Here is an 18,132-nt window from a genome sequence, read left to right as displayed (position 1 = left end):
TCCAATTTGCACCCTTATTTGCACCCTAACCCTTACACACGGGGCACTCATAAAATCAATATACGTAGGTAGTTATTATAATGATTTATATCACAGTAACATATATATATACAGCATGCGGACTAATCCATCACCATGTAAACGTAGTTTACTATATATATTACACAGTCCAATCGTTCATAGCCGGATCACTATTATATCTCCATATAACATAGTGTTATAGACTATAATTAAAACACTCCTGCCCTCGCAATAGCATAAAATACAATTAAAACTGTAAAATAAAAATAAACCATATGAACAATTCAATATCAATAGTATTGAAAATGAAAAGGATACAACAACTTTTATTGAATGCTTTGATAATATTTTAAAAAATGGTCTAAGATTAGATTAATACTTGTTATGATTTTGAATCCACACCATACATGAACACTTTAATATACTTAAATACAGAAAAATAAAGAGGAAACGTGGGTATCCCTATGGAATTTTTATGTGATTGTATGTATTTATAGATTTTTCTTTAGAAAATACATGTCAGGGGGGAAGTATTCTATCATAGAAATAATGACAACACTTGGTCTAAACTGTTGAGTTAAAATGTATAGGAATTGAGATTACATATAATGATGAATGTACATTGCCCCACTCAAGATAGTCAATCATTTACAGTCATGACAGTGTCAGCTCTAACTTGAACAAGTAAGTTAAACTTACTGAATCCTCATATAGATAGTGGTGTTTGATTATACATTGAAACTATTGATCTTTCAATCTTTCACATGACTAGTCCAAATAATTATGACGTCTTGAAAGGCTATTATAATTTTTTTCTCTTCTTTATTCCAGTAGATTTTTGGTGACATCCCATTAGTCCGACAACCATTATAATTTATTCCGACAGCCCAATGCTTCGACAGCCCACTATTCCGACAGCCCAATACTCTGACAGCCCACTATTCCGAAGCCCATTACTCCGACAGCCCATTATTCCGACAATGCGTTTTTCTTAAGCATGTTAAAAGAGGGACGAAAGATACCAAAGGGACAGTCAAACTTGTAAATCTAAAACAAACTCTAAAACGCCATGGCTAAAAATAAAAAAGACAAACAGAAAAACAATAGTACAGGTGTGTAAATTTTCTCTAAAAAGACCAACTCCGTTATCTATGATATGTGTGGTTGACCGTTTTGATTACAATTTTTCTTTCCATGTGGGATATTTGTCTCAGTAAATAAGAGTTGATACACATGCTTATAGCAACTGCTCAGTCCTTACCCTCGTCTCACTTTCGTTTTACGTGTCTATGTACTTTATCTATCTTTATATTTCGTTGTTTGTGTGTCTGCTATCAGTCTGTGCTGGTCTAGTTCGCTATTTTTTGCATATGAACCATAATTTGCTATTGGGCTCGTTTCCTATAACGATAGAAAAGTGATAAAAATGTGTATTACTGTAGGAAAAGTCAATAAGAATAGTCAGAAGAAAATGCTGAGAACCATAAGTACTTCTGTAGCAGGTGTAAGAACACTAGCGTTACTTTGGTTTTCGATTTCGTAGCGCAAATTTTAGATGATGTAATCTGCTTTGTTTTAATAGAATTCTTTATAACAATATGCAAATATGAACTCTCGCGAGATGATCAAACAGGTAAATCAGAGAGGATTTACATTCTAGTTTTGTTCTTCGTAATAATTAAGTTAGAAAATGTCTTTATCGTTATGTGTTACATTTCACACGAAACAGAAGTCCAGTTATTTCCTCTTTTTTTTTATTAAAATTATTTTTTTGTTAAGTTCTAATCATTTCCGGTCATATGTGAAATATGTGACTAACATGTGATCACGCCCTTACGGCCGGATATATGAAAAACTAGGTCTAAACATTGTTTTTGATTCCAACGGGATGTTGGCAAACATAATCTGTAGACTTGTTTCGTCTTGTTTAAAAAAAATTCAAAGAGATTGTGCCGCAGGTCTATTATTTTTCCTATGTGCATAATGTTACATACGATCTTGTGTGAAAATAAATGCCCAATGACTTGACAAATCGATTTCAGATTTGACAGACGTATAACACACTTCGTTTCCGGATAACGATGTAAAGGGTCCTTGGAAAATTCAATCAAAATTACGTCTCTTATCATTGTGCCGATGCTCATTGGATTGATTTTGCCTCAGCAGTAAATATTACTGGATATTTTAGTTGAATAAAGATAATTTAATAAAAAAATAGATGTTAATTTACCGTTACACTTGGAATGTACAACAGTTGGTATCTTTGTCACAATTTTTAATTATTTTTTTTTATTCATGTTCTGCAAACACTTTTCAGAAACGCAATAAACTTGTCAAAGGAGAAGTAAAATTTTACCATGCATGACTTGAAAGGAAGTACTTTATTGATTTTAGCCCACTAAACTAGGTTAAAATGTGGGAACCATGTAGATGGTGATCATGGTGTACATGTCACAAATATCACATGGTGCCTAATTCAAAGATTTTAATTCCAATTCAAGTTAAAAGTTTTTTTCTTTTAAAACTGGATTTAAAGAATTTAACATTGCCAATGATTTGGAATAAATTGTTTATAACTGGAATTACAAAACCAAATATAAATACATTTTTTTTAGCTAAAACATCAAGATACAACGATTATGGTATCCTGTATCAATGAAGAAAATATGAAAATTTCTGAATAAATTGCACTAATTGTTTTCAAAACAAGCACATATTTAGGGGTTTTATAATACTGTTACATTTATGATGGATTTTAAGAAAAAGTATACTGTTCAGATTATTTTAAGCAGATTTTGCAATAAAATAAAACTAAAAAAATGCTTTCGGTTAATTATTATGGTTTCCTGTCACGTTTTAAAAAAAACTTTAACTTAACATTGAAAATAGATTTTAAATATTAACATAAAGCAAGTAACTCTAGAAATCATGGTAATGGTGTTCATTAATGTCTTTTGAAATATATTGTGCAAAATAAAGAAAATAAAAGGTTGGTTTCCTGTTTGGTTTCCTGTCACGTAAACGGTGAATCAAAATGTATTAATTTTTTCATGAAAAACTCAATTGTTCCATTAAAACTATTTTAACACCAACACAAGCCACAGAATAAAAGTTAAAGTTTTAGAACTTATAAAAAAGGATACAAGAAGAAACCAAAGGCGGAATACCAAATTATGGTCCATATGTGTCTTGATCTACTTTCTTTCACTAGATCTTTGGTTGCCCCTTCACACATATCAGGAGAGTGAGGTTTCCCCACTATTAACATGGTTAACTACATAAATAAATATATCGGAGTTGGATAACACCATCCGCCCTCTTTGGTCGCAACAATTTCTCTCCTTGTATCACTCATCTGAGTTTTGTTTCAATTAATTTTGTCGCAGAAATAATGGACTAATGTAGCTTCAGTCAAAATGAGAAAAAGAAAGAGACAGAAATACATACCCAGATCCTTAAAAATAAGGATATCAATGTGAATCCACAGAATTCGGATACAGTATACACAATCGATCAGACATAGAAAGAAACTCAATATATTTGTAGGGATACTGATTTTATATCCTGAGCTTATTTTAAAATGTAGAAAAAATATCTTTTTTATTATGGTTCAACCGTTGGTGGAGATGCAGGAATGGTGATTACAACAAAAGTTATTATGAAAAACAAATATGACAGATATGAATATTTCGGCAACTTCTATCTATATATTCATAAGGAAAAGTGATATTGGCTCAGTGACTGTATATGTCATAGAAATATACTGTTAACGCATTTAGACTGCTCAAATAGAACGAGTGCAGTATAAAGCCAAGAAAAAACTAGTAAAAAATCTAAGACAATGTGTGACATTCTTGTCACGCTTGTGTCTTTGTCAAATTTTAAAAATTTAGTAAATTATGTGTTTTGTTGGAAACTTGTCACTTATTTTTCATTTAAAGATTGTTTTCGAAAGAATTCTTTTTTTTTTTAGATATCACTGATTTTAAGAAAAGTAATTCATATGTTAATTCAAAATCAGTGCTCTTCCATTACATTAAGAATTGAAAATGCTAGATGCTAAAAAAAAATCCTTTTGCACAGCTGATAAAGTTGAGGATGAGTGTCATTTTTCAATCGAAAGCTCACTTCATAATAATTTGAGGGAGGAACTCTTTAACCATATTTCTAGCACATGCACATGTAAGAACTTTAAATAGTAAGAAAATATGATAAATTTTTGATGTTAACACAAGATAACTTTACTATTATTGGGGGAAAATGATGTTTACATTGTTAGTTCTTTTGAGTTATGTAGTACATGTACATGTCTTGATACTGACTGTTATTTGATATCATTGTGTCAGTTGTTTTTTTCTATTTTGTCTTGGCTCCGATTTTGACTGAGGCTTAAAGTGCTATAAAGATAATTATATCATATTAGTACTGTAATGTCTTAATGTTGACCCAATCATTATACCACCGCTACGAACAAAGGTGGGGTATACTGTTTACCTCTGTCTGTCCGTCCATCCAACATGTCCAACCGTCCATCCGTCAGTTAATCCGTTAGTCCCATAAATATTTTCGTCGCAAGGATTTCTGAAAGGTTTATTGAAGTTGGCTATATCGTGTGATGCGTTTTCAAATTCATTATTCATTACACAACAGCCAAGTTGAAAATGTTTGTCACATTTTTCTCAGTAACTTCAATACAATGATTTCTGAAATTTGGTTTCAAGGTTTATATAAGTCAGTTATACTCAAAAACTTCCTGTCTACCGAAATGTTTGAGCGGGGGTACATGTATCATCAGTAGCTTGTACCATCAATCGTTCTTGATTTATATGTTCTTTAAAGATTCTTTAATTTGGAAAATGAAATATTCTTTTCTGTAATGTTCTATATACATATTCCGAAATATATATAAAGTATTCTAACTACCTTAGCCTTATGTTATATATATATACGGGGTTATTTCTTAAAATATGTTATAATTACATATCTAAACGTAATAATAGACAGACAGATTTTATTTTACCCTGATTCCCTGATACTTGACTTGATTAGTGTCGGACTTATGGGTTGTCTGAGTATTGGGCTGTCGGAGCAATGGGTTGTCAGACTATTGGGTTGTCGAACTAATGGGTTGTCGGACCAATGGGATGTCGGACTAATGGTGTGTAACCAGATTTTTGTGCTGTTCTGTTTGTTCAGGAGAAAGTACAAAATCTTATTTAAAATTTGAAGATCCCGTTACAAAAATACATTTCTCATCTAGGTCTGTCACTGCAAATTGTTCACATGTTTTACAATGCATTAAATTACGATTGACTTTACAATTAAACTTAAACCATTCGAGACCTTTTCCTCAGGATATTTTATATATGCGTTTCCTTTTGTCAGTTTGAAAAAATTGTTATTAATCAATTTTTTTTTGCCTTGCGTTTTAACTCCATCCAAAAATTTCCACATTTTGTGTTATTGTGTAGTTTGCTCACCTGGGATATTAATTAAATAATTTTAAAATAGTACCCCAATTCTTGACAATTCAGAACACTGTTACATCAAGTCTTTCAGTAACTTTTTTGTTTGACTAAAATATTAGCAACCCACAACATTCAATCTAGAAGCTAAGAATGATGAACAAAGTACTTTACATCATGTCTACTAGTCATTTTCATTGCTGTATACATCATGTACATTGTATACGGGAATGAGTCTAATATTTTCAATCAGACAATTAAAATTAGAATCAAGTTGGATTTAAGTCTATGAGTAGTGCTTTCTTTGAAATAATTTGAGTTCCCATGCAGGATTTTTTTTATGCTTGGTAGGAATCTCATCCAGATTTTGCATACTAACTAGTACAATGTAGTACATATTTGTTATTTATTGCTCTATGAGATTTTGATCCCTCTGCTGAATTCAGATCTGGATACCCTGTGTGTTAAACATACAGATGAATAATTCAGAAAGGATTCTTTGAGTCACTATGTCATGTATGTCAGTAACATCATGAACATTCAATTAAATTTTGATTTGTTGATCCCACCAAATGTTATCAAAATCTTATTCATGAAATTGGAGTCATTGGACCCCTAGCTACATACATTGTATTCCAACATTCATGACCTATGTACAGCAGCCCTAGAATGGAATCCATTTTAGATATTGTTGATGGGCTTCTAAAATCTCACAAACAGGCTTTGAAAATTTTGGCAAAATGCTAATGCTTCCAAAATGTCGTATGTGAACTTGAACATTTTTGTAAATAGTACTTTGACATTTCTGGATTATCCAAGAACTTAAAATATTTTCACAGAAATAAAGAAATGTACAATTATTTTTTCCCCAAAGCCATTCACAACGATTTTCAAGTTTTCATACAACATTTTGGAAGCAAACTTCACAAACAACTGACATTGGCAATTTTGTAATATGTCTTATTTCTCACATTTTGATTGGTCTAATTATATGCTATTTTGTAATACCAAAGATTTCCTCCCACCCAGACCATTGATGTCAAAAAGTATTTTTAGCCAACAAAGTCATCTACAACATTTTAGCATCTTCGCTAGCCAAGGGTTACGATCGACTTCCACTCTCTTCACCCACGGCGGATTGAGCCAACACTTGTGATAACAATTAATGTTGCGCCATCTATCGGAGGATAAAAATCACGCCCATTCCGAATACATTATTCTTGACCAATGGTAGCAATTGAACTCTCTAATTTGGAGGTAAAAACACGGAAGCGTCTAGATTCTACACACTAGGTAATAAAATTGAGAATGGAAATGGGGAATGTGTCAAAGAGACAACAACCCGACCAAATATAAAAACAACAGCAGAAGGTCACCAACAGGTCTTCAATGTAGCGAAAAATTTCCCCACCCAGAGGCGTCCTTCAGCTGGCCCCTAAACAAATATTTATACATATGTATACTAGTTCAGTGATAATGAACGCCATACTAATTTCCAAATTGTACACAAGAAACTAAAATTAAAATAATACAAGACTTACAAAGGCCAGAGGCTCCTGTCTTGGGACAGGCCCAAAAATGCAGCTAGGTTAAACATGTTTATGAGATCTCAACCCTCCCCCTATACCTCTAACCAATGTAGAAAAGTAAATGCATAACAATACGCAAAAAGCTGGAAAGGAAAATATATGTCAACATTCATGCATTTGAACATGAAACATACACAGGAACTTCTCAATGGTTGATTATAGACATTCAAGTTGTCACTAAACATTGCTAAATATAGTCGTATGTTTATGGATGTTATGACTTGTTGCACTATAAACACGTGGCAATTGTTTACAAACACTTTCTACATTTACATGTGATCATGTTATAGGCGCTTTTTGATTGGATGCAGCGAGTTTTGACTGCAACCAATAAAAATCCTTACCTTGTGTCTTTGAAATTTGATCTTAATCCGCCAAGGGTGAAGAGAGCGGGAGTGGATCGTAACCCTTGGCTAGGGAAGATGCATTTTAGAAATGTTTAGAAGCCCAGCGACAATATGTATAATTCAATATGCCTACCCAGTGTCCTAATTATTCCATTTAGGTCTTGCGGTCATAAAACTTTTGAGCACGATTTTGTACTCAGACTCAAATATCAACCAATCAAAATGCTGGATTTTGTGTTTCGAGCATGATTTTTGTGCTCAGAGCACTGAGCAAAGTTTTATGACTTTAACCCCTGATATTGACAGATGAAAAAGACTCTGAACTAGTATATTTTGTTATGGGGCCAGCTGAAGGACGCCTCTGGGTACGATAATTTCTGTTGGTGACCTTCTGCTGTTGTCTTTTCCATGGTTGGGTTGTTGTCTCTTTGACACATTCTCCATTTCTATTTTCTATTTTATCCTATGATCAATGATGATACTGAAGTAAAAAAAATGTTTGACATGTATGTTTTTAATTTTAGTACCAGGAAATACACGATAAAGCTGATATGTGTTCTGTCCTGATGTTTGTCCATCTAAAACTAGGTCAGATTATATACATGTACAATGTCCATTAAAAAGATTACCATATCATTAAAAAAAAAATACATGTATACAATTTAAATTCTATTTTTTTTCTTCTTCAGATTAATTCTTTACAATGGGTTGAGTTATACACGTATGCAGCATGCCTATCCAGAAAGAGGTTTTAGCTGGAGCCATTGGTGTTGGTGCTGCCACCTTTGGTTGTTACTATGTATATAAACAAATAACCAGACATTATTCATTGGTTGAATCTGGAGGTAAGAAGGCAATATCTACGATGTTTAGAAAAAATGTACAAACTCATCATTCCACATGTTCCAAGGGAAAAAAAATCTAGATAGATGCCTTCAACATGGTAAAAGTAGAGAATAGGCTCTTGCTTTAATTGTGTCAAATAAAACCTATCTATTGAACTTGTATTTTTTGGTAACCAACTGCTGAAGCCTATGAAAATTATACTAAAGATAAGGTTTTAACAGAGGTAATGATGTTGCTTTCAAATTCGAAATGTTATTTTTTGCACTGTCAAATTGTAACATATATCCTGAAAAGATACTTTTTCAGACTGATTTAACTTGAGAAAAGTTCCCTTACCATCTTTTTCAAAATGACATTTGATTTTATTATGTGTGAATATTATTTGGGCTTATGTGTATGAAACTATGAATGTTTCATTGACAGTCAGAGCTCTGATATAAACAAGTCAGAATTTTGTGACTTGTGAAAGTCAGAATATTTGGTGTCATGAGTTACCTCCCATAATTCGAAAACAAAAACCCACTTCTATAAACATGACAAGTTAGATGAAATAGTATGCATATTATTTATTATCAAAACAAATTTTTTTTTAACAAAAAGTTTAAATTGAATAATGCAGGTGATCATGGTGATAGAAGTATAAAAAATAAAAAAGGTATTGTTTAGGTGATAAATGATTATCATACAAGTTTCAGTCATGTCATTTAATCAAATGAATTACTGTGTAAAGTACATTATCAATACATTTCAAATGTTTAATGCTATTTAAACTTTAAATTGTAAGTTTGTGACAAACATCAAATAAGTAATATACACTATACATGTATCCATATGGAATTTGCACAATCATTTAATAACAGTAAATAGTTCAGGGTACTGTCCTCAGTGCTAATATCTTTTTTAATGTAGTAACCCAATTTATTTAAGTTTTTTGGTCATTATGCCAATAAAAATCTCACATAAGTTATTTATAATCTACCTGGGTATTAAAGTACATAATCATATTCATTGAAATTACAAAATTACTAAAAATAGAATCCAAAAATAAATAAAATGAAACACCTGCGATATTTTAAATTTTTTGGTATTTCCTTTAAATTAGAAAGGTGAAGGTTAAAAAAGAACAATGAATTGAAACTCGGATATTCCAAATCCACAGTGGACATATTGGTATTGGTATGTTTGGAACAAATTGCAATATATATTTCAGGTAGGGTTAATTTCTTGTAACTTAATTTTTGGTTGCTGGCAGGTTTTCTAATACAGGTACATGTACCAAATCATGAAATGTTCAGGATATCCCTGTTTTAAGTGTCTATTTAGGTAAGATTTTAAATATGAGAAACAACAAAGCAATTCTGTTCTAAAAATAACCCAGCAAAATAAAAATATAAACTATCAAAACATTTATTATCACAGTGATATTGTTTGCCTTGAATTAGTGGAGAATAAAGGATTTTCCCCCTGTAGAAGAATCCCAATTAATTTGAAAAAAATGACTTAAAAAATTATTCCCTAAAAGACAATTTTTTCCCCAAATAGAGCTGTCTCAGTAGAAATTGTGCATGAATACACACTGAAAAACACTCATTTAAACATTTTTTATGCCTAAAATGACTAAAATTGCAGATTTGATGGTCTATTTATGTATCATCACTGACAAAATGAGGTCTAGATCTTATTTTAAAGCAGGGTTTGACTCTTGAAAATGGCTCTGCAACTTGAAGTTTCAGTCAAATTCATGGTTAATTTTAAATTTTCCTATTTGATGAAAATGACACATATTTTCCCAATGAAAATGGGTAGAGGTAGTTTTGAAAAAAGCCAACAATATCACTGACATCTTAAAGGAGAAGGTTCAGTAAGACCCCTTTTTGGCCCCAAAATTAAGCAGTTTTACAAAATAGTGAATATGTTATCTTTTAGCTATTTTTTGGAAAGAAGAATGCTACTGCTACATAAATATTGGCTGTTTTTGACAAAACAATGCCCATATATATATACTTAGGCGTCATAAAGTCATGCTAAATTACTGAAATCTTCACAATTTTAGCATTTTAGTTCAATTTTAGACGGTTTCCGCCTTAAATAAAAGTGGCCGCATTCGTGTTCATTCATAATATTGAATTGTAAGTTATTTTTGATGAAAGTACATAACATAAATAAAGGTTGAGGATGAACACGGATGCCGCCACTTTCATTTTTGACAAAAACCATCTGTACAGTGACGTTTTTTGGCATGTTTGATAGAATTTTTCATATTGAAGCTTGAATCGGAGCGTTTTTTATGATGTCGACTGAATCAGTTAAAATTTTTCATATAAACTCATCGGCACTTACTGGACCTACTCCTTTACAACTGTACCCCAGAAGTTAAGCTAAGTCTTTATACCTAAGTTTACAATTTTAAAATATTTTTAGTGCTTTGTAAATATAAACAGGTAAAAATTATTTGAAAAGAACAATAGTGTTGTCTATAAAGTTGAAATTTGATATCTAGTTTAAAAACATACAAATTAAAATCTAAATAACTATATTGGTGAGATTTGAAAACATGATTGTCAGAATAATGTATACACATAGATCAATTGAAGTTGAAGGTCAAGTTAGTTTTACATTTTATAATTGACAATAAACTAGCAGTCAGTGATAATACTTATACTGGAATGTCATGTTTATACTTATTCAAAGGTAATATTTACTTGAATAAGTAAATTTGTAAGATTTTAATTATCTGATGATGGTAGGTTTGAATAATTTAACTTAAATATTCTCCAACAGTTTACTTATGCAAATTAATTTTATAACAACCCATTTAATTATAATTAATTCATATAAAACAATATTTATAGAACGCATTATATAATTACAACAACTACTCTTCATTCTAATGCAATTTGAATGTAACAATGTTTTTCATTGGCTAAGAGTTGCCATCAAATCCACAGTTGACCAGGCGTAACTAAGGAAAGACCCGCCATTTTGAATTGATGAATCAACAAATGTTCGATTACTACTATATAATCGAAAATAAAACGACACCTACCTCGAAATCACCGTTTTAATGTAATTTTATCCGAATTTGAACCGTACAGATAATGTAATTACCTCCAGTTTGTAAGTTTTCATTTGTATGACGTTTAGCCATGACGTCTTTGTGCCAAAATCATTCATGAAGTTTGGCGGATTTTTTTTTATTTGTCAAATTTAGACATTTTTCCAAGTTTTTTCGTATTGTTTCTTTTTGAAATGTATTAGAATCGGAATTACAGTACTGTAGTTGAAGAGTTGCCACCGTCAATTTTGATTTGACGGTCGCAAATCTCCGTTTTACTGTCTCCGCTACGCGTCGCCAGTAAAACTGCATTTGCGACCGTCAAATCTACAATTGACGGTGGCAACTCTTCAACTACAGTACTGTTATTCCTTAAGTAGCACTTTACATTTAAAAATAATTTAATTTTGGATGTAATTCATCTTCTGATTGGCTGAAACTGTTTATCAGCTCATAGACATAATTTTGTCATGTGACCTTGACATCACCAACGTTTTTTCATGGTTTTCTCCAGTTTAAAATCGAATTTAGAATTAAATTATTAGAAATGACTATGATCTTTTCCTGTCTATTTAAAATAACATAAAAAATGTGGTGCACGCTTTGAAATAATTCACTATGCAGGTTATTTAGTGTGCACCTCATTTTTGATGTTATTTCATAATAGACAGAAAAAATATTACAGGCATTCCTTAAATTAATAAAATACAAAAAATATATAACACAAAAATTACAAAGCACTTACTGATACGAATCAGACAAGCATATAAGAATTAATAAAAGAATAAGAAAGAAATGATAGAATTAAAATATGAAAAAGCATGAACCCTTAAAATATACAAAAAATAAATAATATATATAAATATAATATAATATAACATTTGCGAAAGCAAATTTACAGATCAAACATTGTTGGGTTGATGTTTAGACGAGTTGTATATAATATAATAATACTGAACAGTTCAGTTTCGAGGTTCATGTTTTTATCAAATACGAAATATAGGCCGCATACGTCCGTACATCAACGAGGATGCATGTAAAACTCTGGTCAATTCGTTAATTATTTCTAGATTGGATTATGGCAACGCTTTACTTTATGGACTACCAGCTTACATGATTCAGAACACTGCTGCCCGAGTGGTTACAAGAAAAAAGAAACACGAACACATTACTTCGACACTTGAGTCTCTTCACTGGCTGCCTGTGCAATACAGGGTGCAATACAAAATATTATTATATGTATTCAAGTCCGTGAAACATGAAGCGCCATTATATCTTAGTGAACTTGTAAATTTATACAGGCCATCAAGATCATTAAGGTCTGAAAACAACTTAACACTCGTAACTCCTATTGTGCAAACCAAAACCTACGGCAATAGAAGATTTGATCAAGCTGCGGCCATCCTTTGGAATGCATTACCAAAAGAACTTCAAAATGCAAAGTCGGTGCCTGTATTCAAAAAGAACTTAAAAACTCACTTTTTTCGACAAGCATTTTTAATCCCTTAAATTCGTTTCTGTGATACATTGTGCCATAGACGTTAGCCTGCTTTTGATTTATCGAACCTTTCTTTTAACTGGAGATATGTTTCATTTATAATATGTACATTGTATGTTTTAGTAGCACACATATGTTTTCATTTCAGTAATTATATTTTTACGTGGTAATATTCCTTTTTCATCTTTTGAATACGTTTTCAAATTTTTAACTTATATTTGATAATTTTTAATAGCAATCTTATTTTAGACTTTTTTGGCTATTTAATTTTACCAACTTTGTTCAGTATAATTTTATTTTGATTCATTGATATATATATTCCACTTTTTTTGTAAAAATTTCCACATTATTAATCCTTTTATCTAGAAAAGTTTTAACACTTAAATATTTATTTTGTGTGTTCATGTTTTATATTTTTATCACTGTCTGTGTGTATATTTCGTTTAACATGTGATGTAAAGCGCTTTGAGTAATATTGTTTTAGATTTAGCGCTATAGAAAAATTGTAATAATAATAATAATAACAGGCTATTATGTAAACTTGGAATTATTTTTAATAATGGAATTTGCATAATTTCTTGTGTTTAAAATTTTTCCATGTTTATTTCTTATTATAATCTTTTGAGCGGTTAATAACACTTTCCATACAATGTATTTTGGTTAGATAGTGTTGTCAAGGCACAGTACATTCTATTGAAAAATACTATTTTCTTAGTAATAGAAAGTATTGTGCGCAGCACAGAACATTTCAGTACAGAATAAACATGGAATTTATTAAAAAATTCAATAACACGAAATCAAGCAAATTCCATAATTAAAAATAATTCCAAGTTCAAATAATAGCCTGTTAATAGATAAAATCAATGCAGTCAATTAAAAGTATATAAAAATTTACAAGCAATCCTTTAACCTTTTCCTCTGTAGATGACGTGTTTTGACGCCATCTCCTTTACTCCATAATGACACCTTTTGAAGCCTGTGTAGTACCTCAGTTGAAACAATTTATCTACAAAATGTCTGTGTCAGACTTTAAAAAAATTGTATCCAATATGAAAAGGATACTCATAAGAATATCTGAGTTCAATTTATTTGATGAAATATTTGTTTTTCACATTGCATTAATATTTTAAAGCATATTTCAACATTTTACTGAAAATCCTATGTGAATCAAGTAAAAAAAATAAAAATCAAGGAGTCATATTTTGTAGATATCCGACAAAGGAGATTTTATTGTCAGACAATTGAACACTCAATCAGATCATCATTAGAGCATTGTAGTTCAGTGAAATTCAAGAAATTAATAAAATAAGATTTTTTTTTACTGTATATATAGTTAAATATATATTTAAGGGATATAACTCCAAAATTTTCTTAAAACAGTAAATAGAAAAAAAAACTTACATAAGAATAATTGTGACTGACTAATAAGCGGGATATTCAAATATAACACTGTTAACCATGAATCTTTTTTTTTTTGTCAATTGAATCATTTATGTATATATTTATAGGTACTAAAAATGATGCCTCTGGATCAGCAGATTTCTTTGAAAGTACAGAAATAATAGAACAGAGAACATGTAATAGATCTGAAGGTCAATTGAGTGATCGCCATTCTGTGAACCCTGGATCAGAACCTGAACAAGGAACCAGTTGTGGCACATCAGGAGGAGATAACTGTATAAATAGTAATGCCTCTCAGAGCAAGGAACCTGCATCCCATGGAGATGTAATCTCACCACAGACTGTTCTCAAGAAAACCAATGATTTAGGGGACAATCATGTCAGTTCACACCATGCATCGTTACAGGATAACCATTTGACAAACTCATCTAATTCAAGGCAGCTTTTAGACAATAGTAAATTGGATTCTTGTCTAGCTGATCAATCTCCCCAGAAATATGCATGTTTAAATTGTAAGTGTTAAAACAGTCATGTAGATGAATTTCACCCTTATTATACAACAGCAAAAAGTTTTTGCGTTCTTATAATGGTATGATGTTGTCGTCTGCGTCGTTGTCTGAAGACACACTTGGTGTTCAGACAATAAATCTAGTTTTAGTGAATCAATCTCTTTGAAATTTTATAAAGAGGTTCAATATATCAAAAAGAAGGTTGGGATTCATTTGGGGATGATGGTATCTACGGTTTTGGAATTAGGGAAGGGGTCAAAAACAAGCATTTTTCTACTTTCTGGATATCAACTTGTGTATAAGCATTTCAATTGCTCTGAAATTGTACCACAATGTTTAATTCCACAGGTAGCAGGTTTGGATTGATTTTGAGGGTTATGGTCCTAACTGTGTAGGAATTTGGGGCCAAAAAAGGAGCCAAAATAAGCATTTTTTAGTTTTCAGTGAATAACTTGTGTTTTTAAAAAAGTCTATAAATCTCTCTAAAATTATGCCACAAGTTTCCATACTACAAAGGGATTGTTATGGGGATGTATGGTTCAAATCATAAAGCATCTAGGGACAAAAAAGGGGGAAAAGAAATTATTTTTCTGATTAAAGGACAATTTAGATAATAGAAGTGAAGGGGAGGTAATCCCATTAAAATTTATATATATGTTTTATTACTTGATTACCTCCCTTACACTGCTTAAAAATTATGTATTTAGAAATGATGATTGTCTTGAGATGTGTAGCTGTAAATTTGTTTTTAGAAGTTACCGTTTATTAATATTAATTTTAACTATGAATTTATGTCATTTTATATTTTAATTATTTTAATATGATGTATTTAAATGAGTAGGTATTGTTGCCAACTTCATTAGGAATTTGAATTGAGATTATTTTTTATTAAGAAAACAGGAGAGGTGAACGAAATGTGGGAGGGGGTGGGGGTAGAGGTATAAAATTTTTCTCATTTCAGATTTCAGAAATTAAAACAATTTTTTGTATGAATATTTGTTTTTGAGGGGATTTTAATATTCAACAGCATAGGGTATTGCTCAGTAGCAAATATATTAATTTTTAAGCTCATTAGACCACATTCATTCTGTGTCTTGAATTTTTTCAAGCTTGAATTTTGTGTCAATACTTGCCCCAACTGTTCAACCACTGCGATCGTATAAAGCTGCGCCAATTTTAACGGAGAAGATCTATTACAGTACAAACCGACTAAAGAAAACAACAGGGTACCTTTAGTAATTACTTTTGCTAAAGCATTTCAAAATGTACATTCAATTCTTAGAAAAAATCTTAAAATTCCCCATCAATCCAACAGACTCAAGAAAAGATTCCCGGATCCGCTATCATAGCATTTAAACGTGATAACAACATAAAAGACATCTTAGTGCACAAAAAGAGTAATTTACTATTTTATAAACAAACTAATGGATGTGGACCATGTAGTCAACATTGTGCATTATGCTCACATATAAATGAAACCAAGGTATTTTGTGACAACACTGGCAAAGAATATACAATTCAGGGACAAATAAATTGTAAAACCGTAGGCGTAGTATATGCAATTAATTGTACAAAATGTGAAAAGTTATATATGTAGGACAAACGGGTGATACACTATATCAACCAATGCTATTGAACTTTTCAAAAATAAGATCAAAGAAAACAGAAGATCCAGTAGCCAACCATTTCATTCATCATTTTGTTCATATATATATAAATTAAATTAAATTTCAAAATGCTCTTAAAGTCCTTTAATTCTCTACATTTTTCTCCAACCAGTTTCACATCTTTGTGATAATCATGGATGAATGTAACTAATGGTAACATAATGTCACGATAATAAGTCTGTAACCCTTAAGGACTTTAAGAGCATTTTGAAATTTGATTTTATTTATATTTCTACTAGTGTGGACATAGAATTCAATTTTTAGTATATATATATTTATATATTTATATTTTACAGTAGAAGAGTCTGTGATGCCAAATAATGACAAAGATATGGGGAAGGAGTATGAATTTGATGGACAGAAATCAGATATCACTGAAGTCAAAGATGTGCAGGAGGAAATAAATGCCAACCAGAACCAACCAGATTTAACTATAGACAATGGTAATGTCCATATTTCATGATAATTTTCTTCAGCAATGTTTAACAAGCTGTGTAGCCACTTGTCAATGGTTTTCATCATAATAAATTGTATTTAAACTTTGTTTAACAAACTGTATAGCAACTTGTCAATTTGTTTGTTCTAGAAAGTAGGTTTTGTCATTGGATTGCTGTCTTATTATCATACTCTGCCACATCTTTTTATTTGTATTATTTATAATATAATAATATTAATATTATGCAATTATAGTCATGATAGTTATTCTCTCTTTAATAACATAAAACCATTACTAAAAGGTATGTTTGTTCTCCAACACATTATTATGGACCAGCAATTTATCTGTGTATAAATGTGAATTATTTGAGAAGAAAGGTAATTCCAATTTTTATCATTGTGCATCTGTAAAAATCACACAAAGCTTAAAAAAAATGAGAAAATGAAAAGGCTTTTATGAGTTCACGAAAAAGGAATAAAGGCAAACAAATCTGCTTAAAAAATAACTTTAAGTATTCCTGAATTTAATGCAGTTCATATGATTTCATGTCGAAGGCTAATTATTCAACCACATGTTATAAAGTCATTGTACATGTTGTAATTTAACTGAAAATATGATTATGTTATTAAACTGTTTTGTATTTCATGTATTTTAGAAGCACACGGTCATCATGGTCTAGAGAGAAGTATATCTGAGATTTTAAACGTGTATGATTACTCTCCAACAACAACAACACCTAGTAAGTACAATATTTATGATAAATCTGTATGGCAATGGTTGAGAATAATTACACAGAGTTTGCGAAAAGTGACAGTCCTCGGATTTCACCACCAAAGTTTTGCATAGGACTGACACAATTTTAATATTTTTCAATAGATTAATAGTGAGGACCTGCAAAATTTCCTCAAGGACCACCATGGGAAAAAAGATTTCGCGTTCTGGAGAAAAGAAATATTCCAAATCTAAAGCAGTGGAACAATCAGCTATTTTTATACGACCGCAAAAATTGAAATTTTTTTGGTCATATATTGGTATGACGTTGGCGTCCTCGTCGTCTGAATACATTTGGTTTTCGCACTATAACTTTAGTATTAGAAAATAGAAATTTATAAAATTTAAACACATATAGTTTACAACCATTAAAGGAAGGTTGGGGTTGATTTTGGCAGGTTTGGTCCAAACAGTTTAGGATATAGGGGCAAAAAAGGGTCAAAATAAGCATTTTTCTTGGTTTTCGCACAATAACTTTAGTATAAGTAAACAGAAATCTATGAAATTTAACACAAGGTTTATAACCA

The 18,132-nt window shown here is 31.0% G+C and overlaps 1 protein-coding gene across 1 annotated transcript in view; it reads left to right on the top strand.

Annotated features, from left to right (window-relative positions):
* Positions 1-454: 454 nt before the first annotated feature.
* Positions 455-18,132, top strand: part of LOC134720857 (hybrid signal transduction histidine kinase M-like) — a 42,262-nt gene continuing 24,584 nt past the window's right edge. The window contains exons 1-5 of the mRNA XM_063583417.1: positions 455-504; positions 8,112-8,267; positions 14,330-14,734; positions 16,695-16,841; positions 17,490-17,573. Coding sequence (XP_063439487.1) covers positions 8,153-8,267; positions 14,330-14,734; positions 16,695-16,841; positions 17,490-17,573 — 751 coding nt within the window. The 5' untranslated portion in view covers positions 455-504; positions 8,112-8,152. The remainder of the gene's footprint in view (positions 505-8,111; positions 8,268-14,329; positions 14,735-16,694; positions 16,842-17,489; positions 17,574-18,132) is intronic.

This window comes from Mytilus trossulus, chromosome 6 (assembly GCF_036588685.1).
Source record: "Mytilus trossulus isolate FHL-02 chromosome 6, PNRI_Mtr1.1.1.hap1, whole genome shotgun sequence".
Classification (NCBI taxonomy): domain Eukaryota; kingdom Metazoa; phylum Mollusca; class Bivalvia; order Mytilida; family Mytilidae; genus Mytilus; species Mytilus trossulus.
This window is presented reverse-complemented; position numbering and strand designations above follow the sequence as displayed.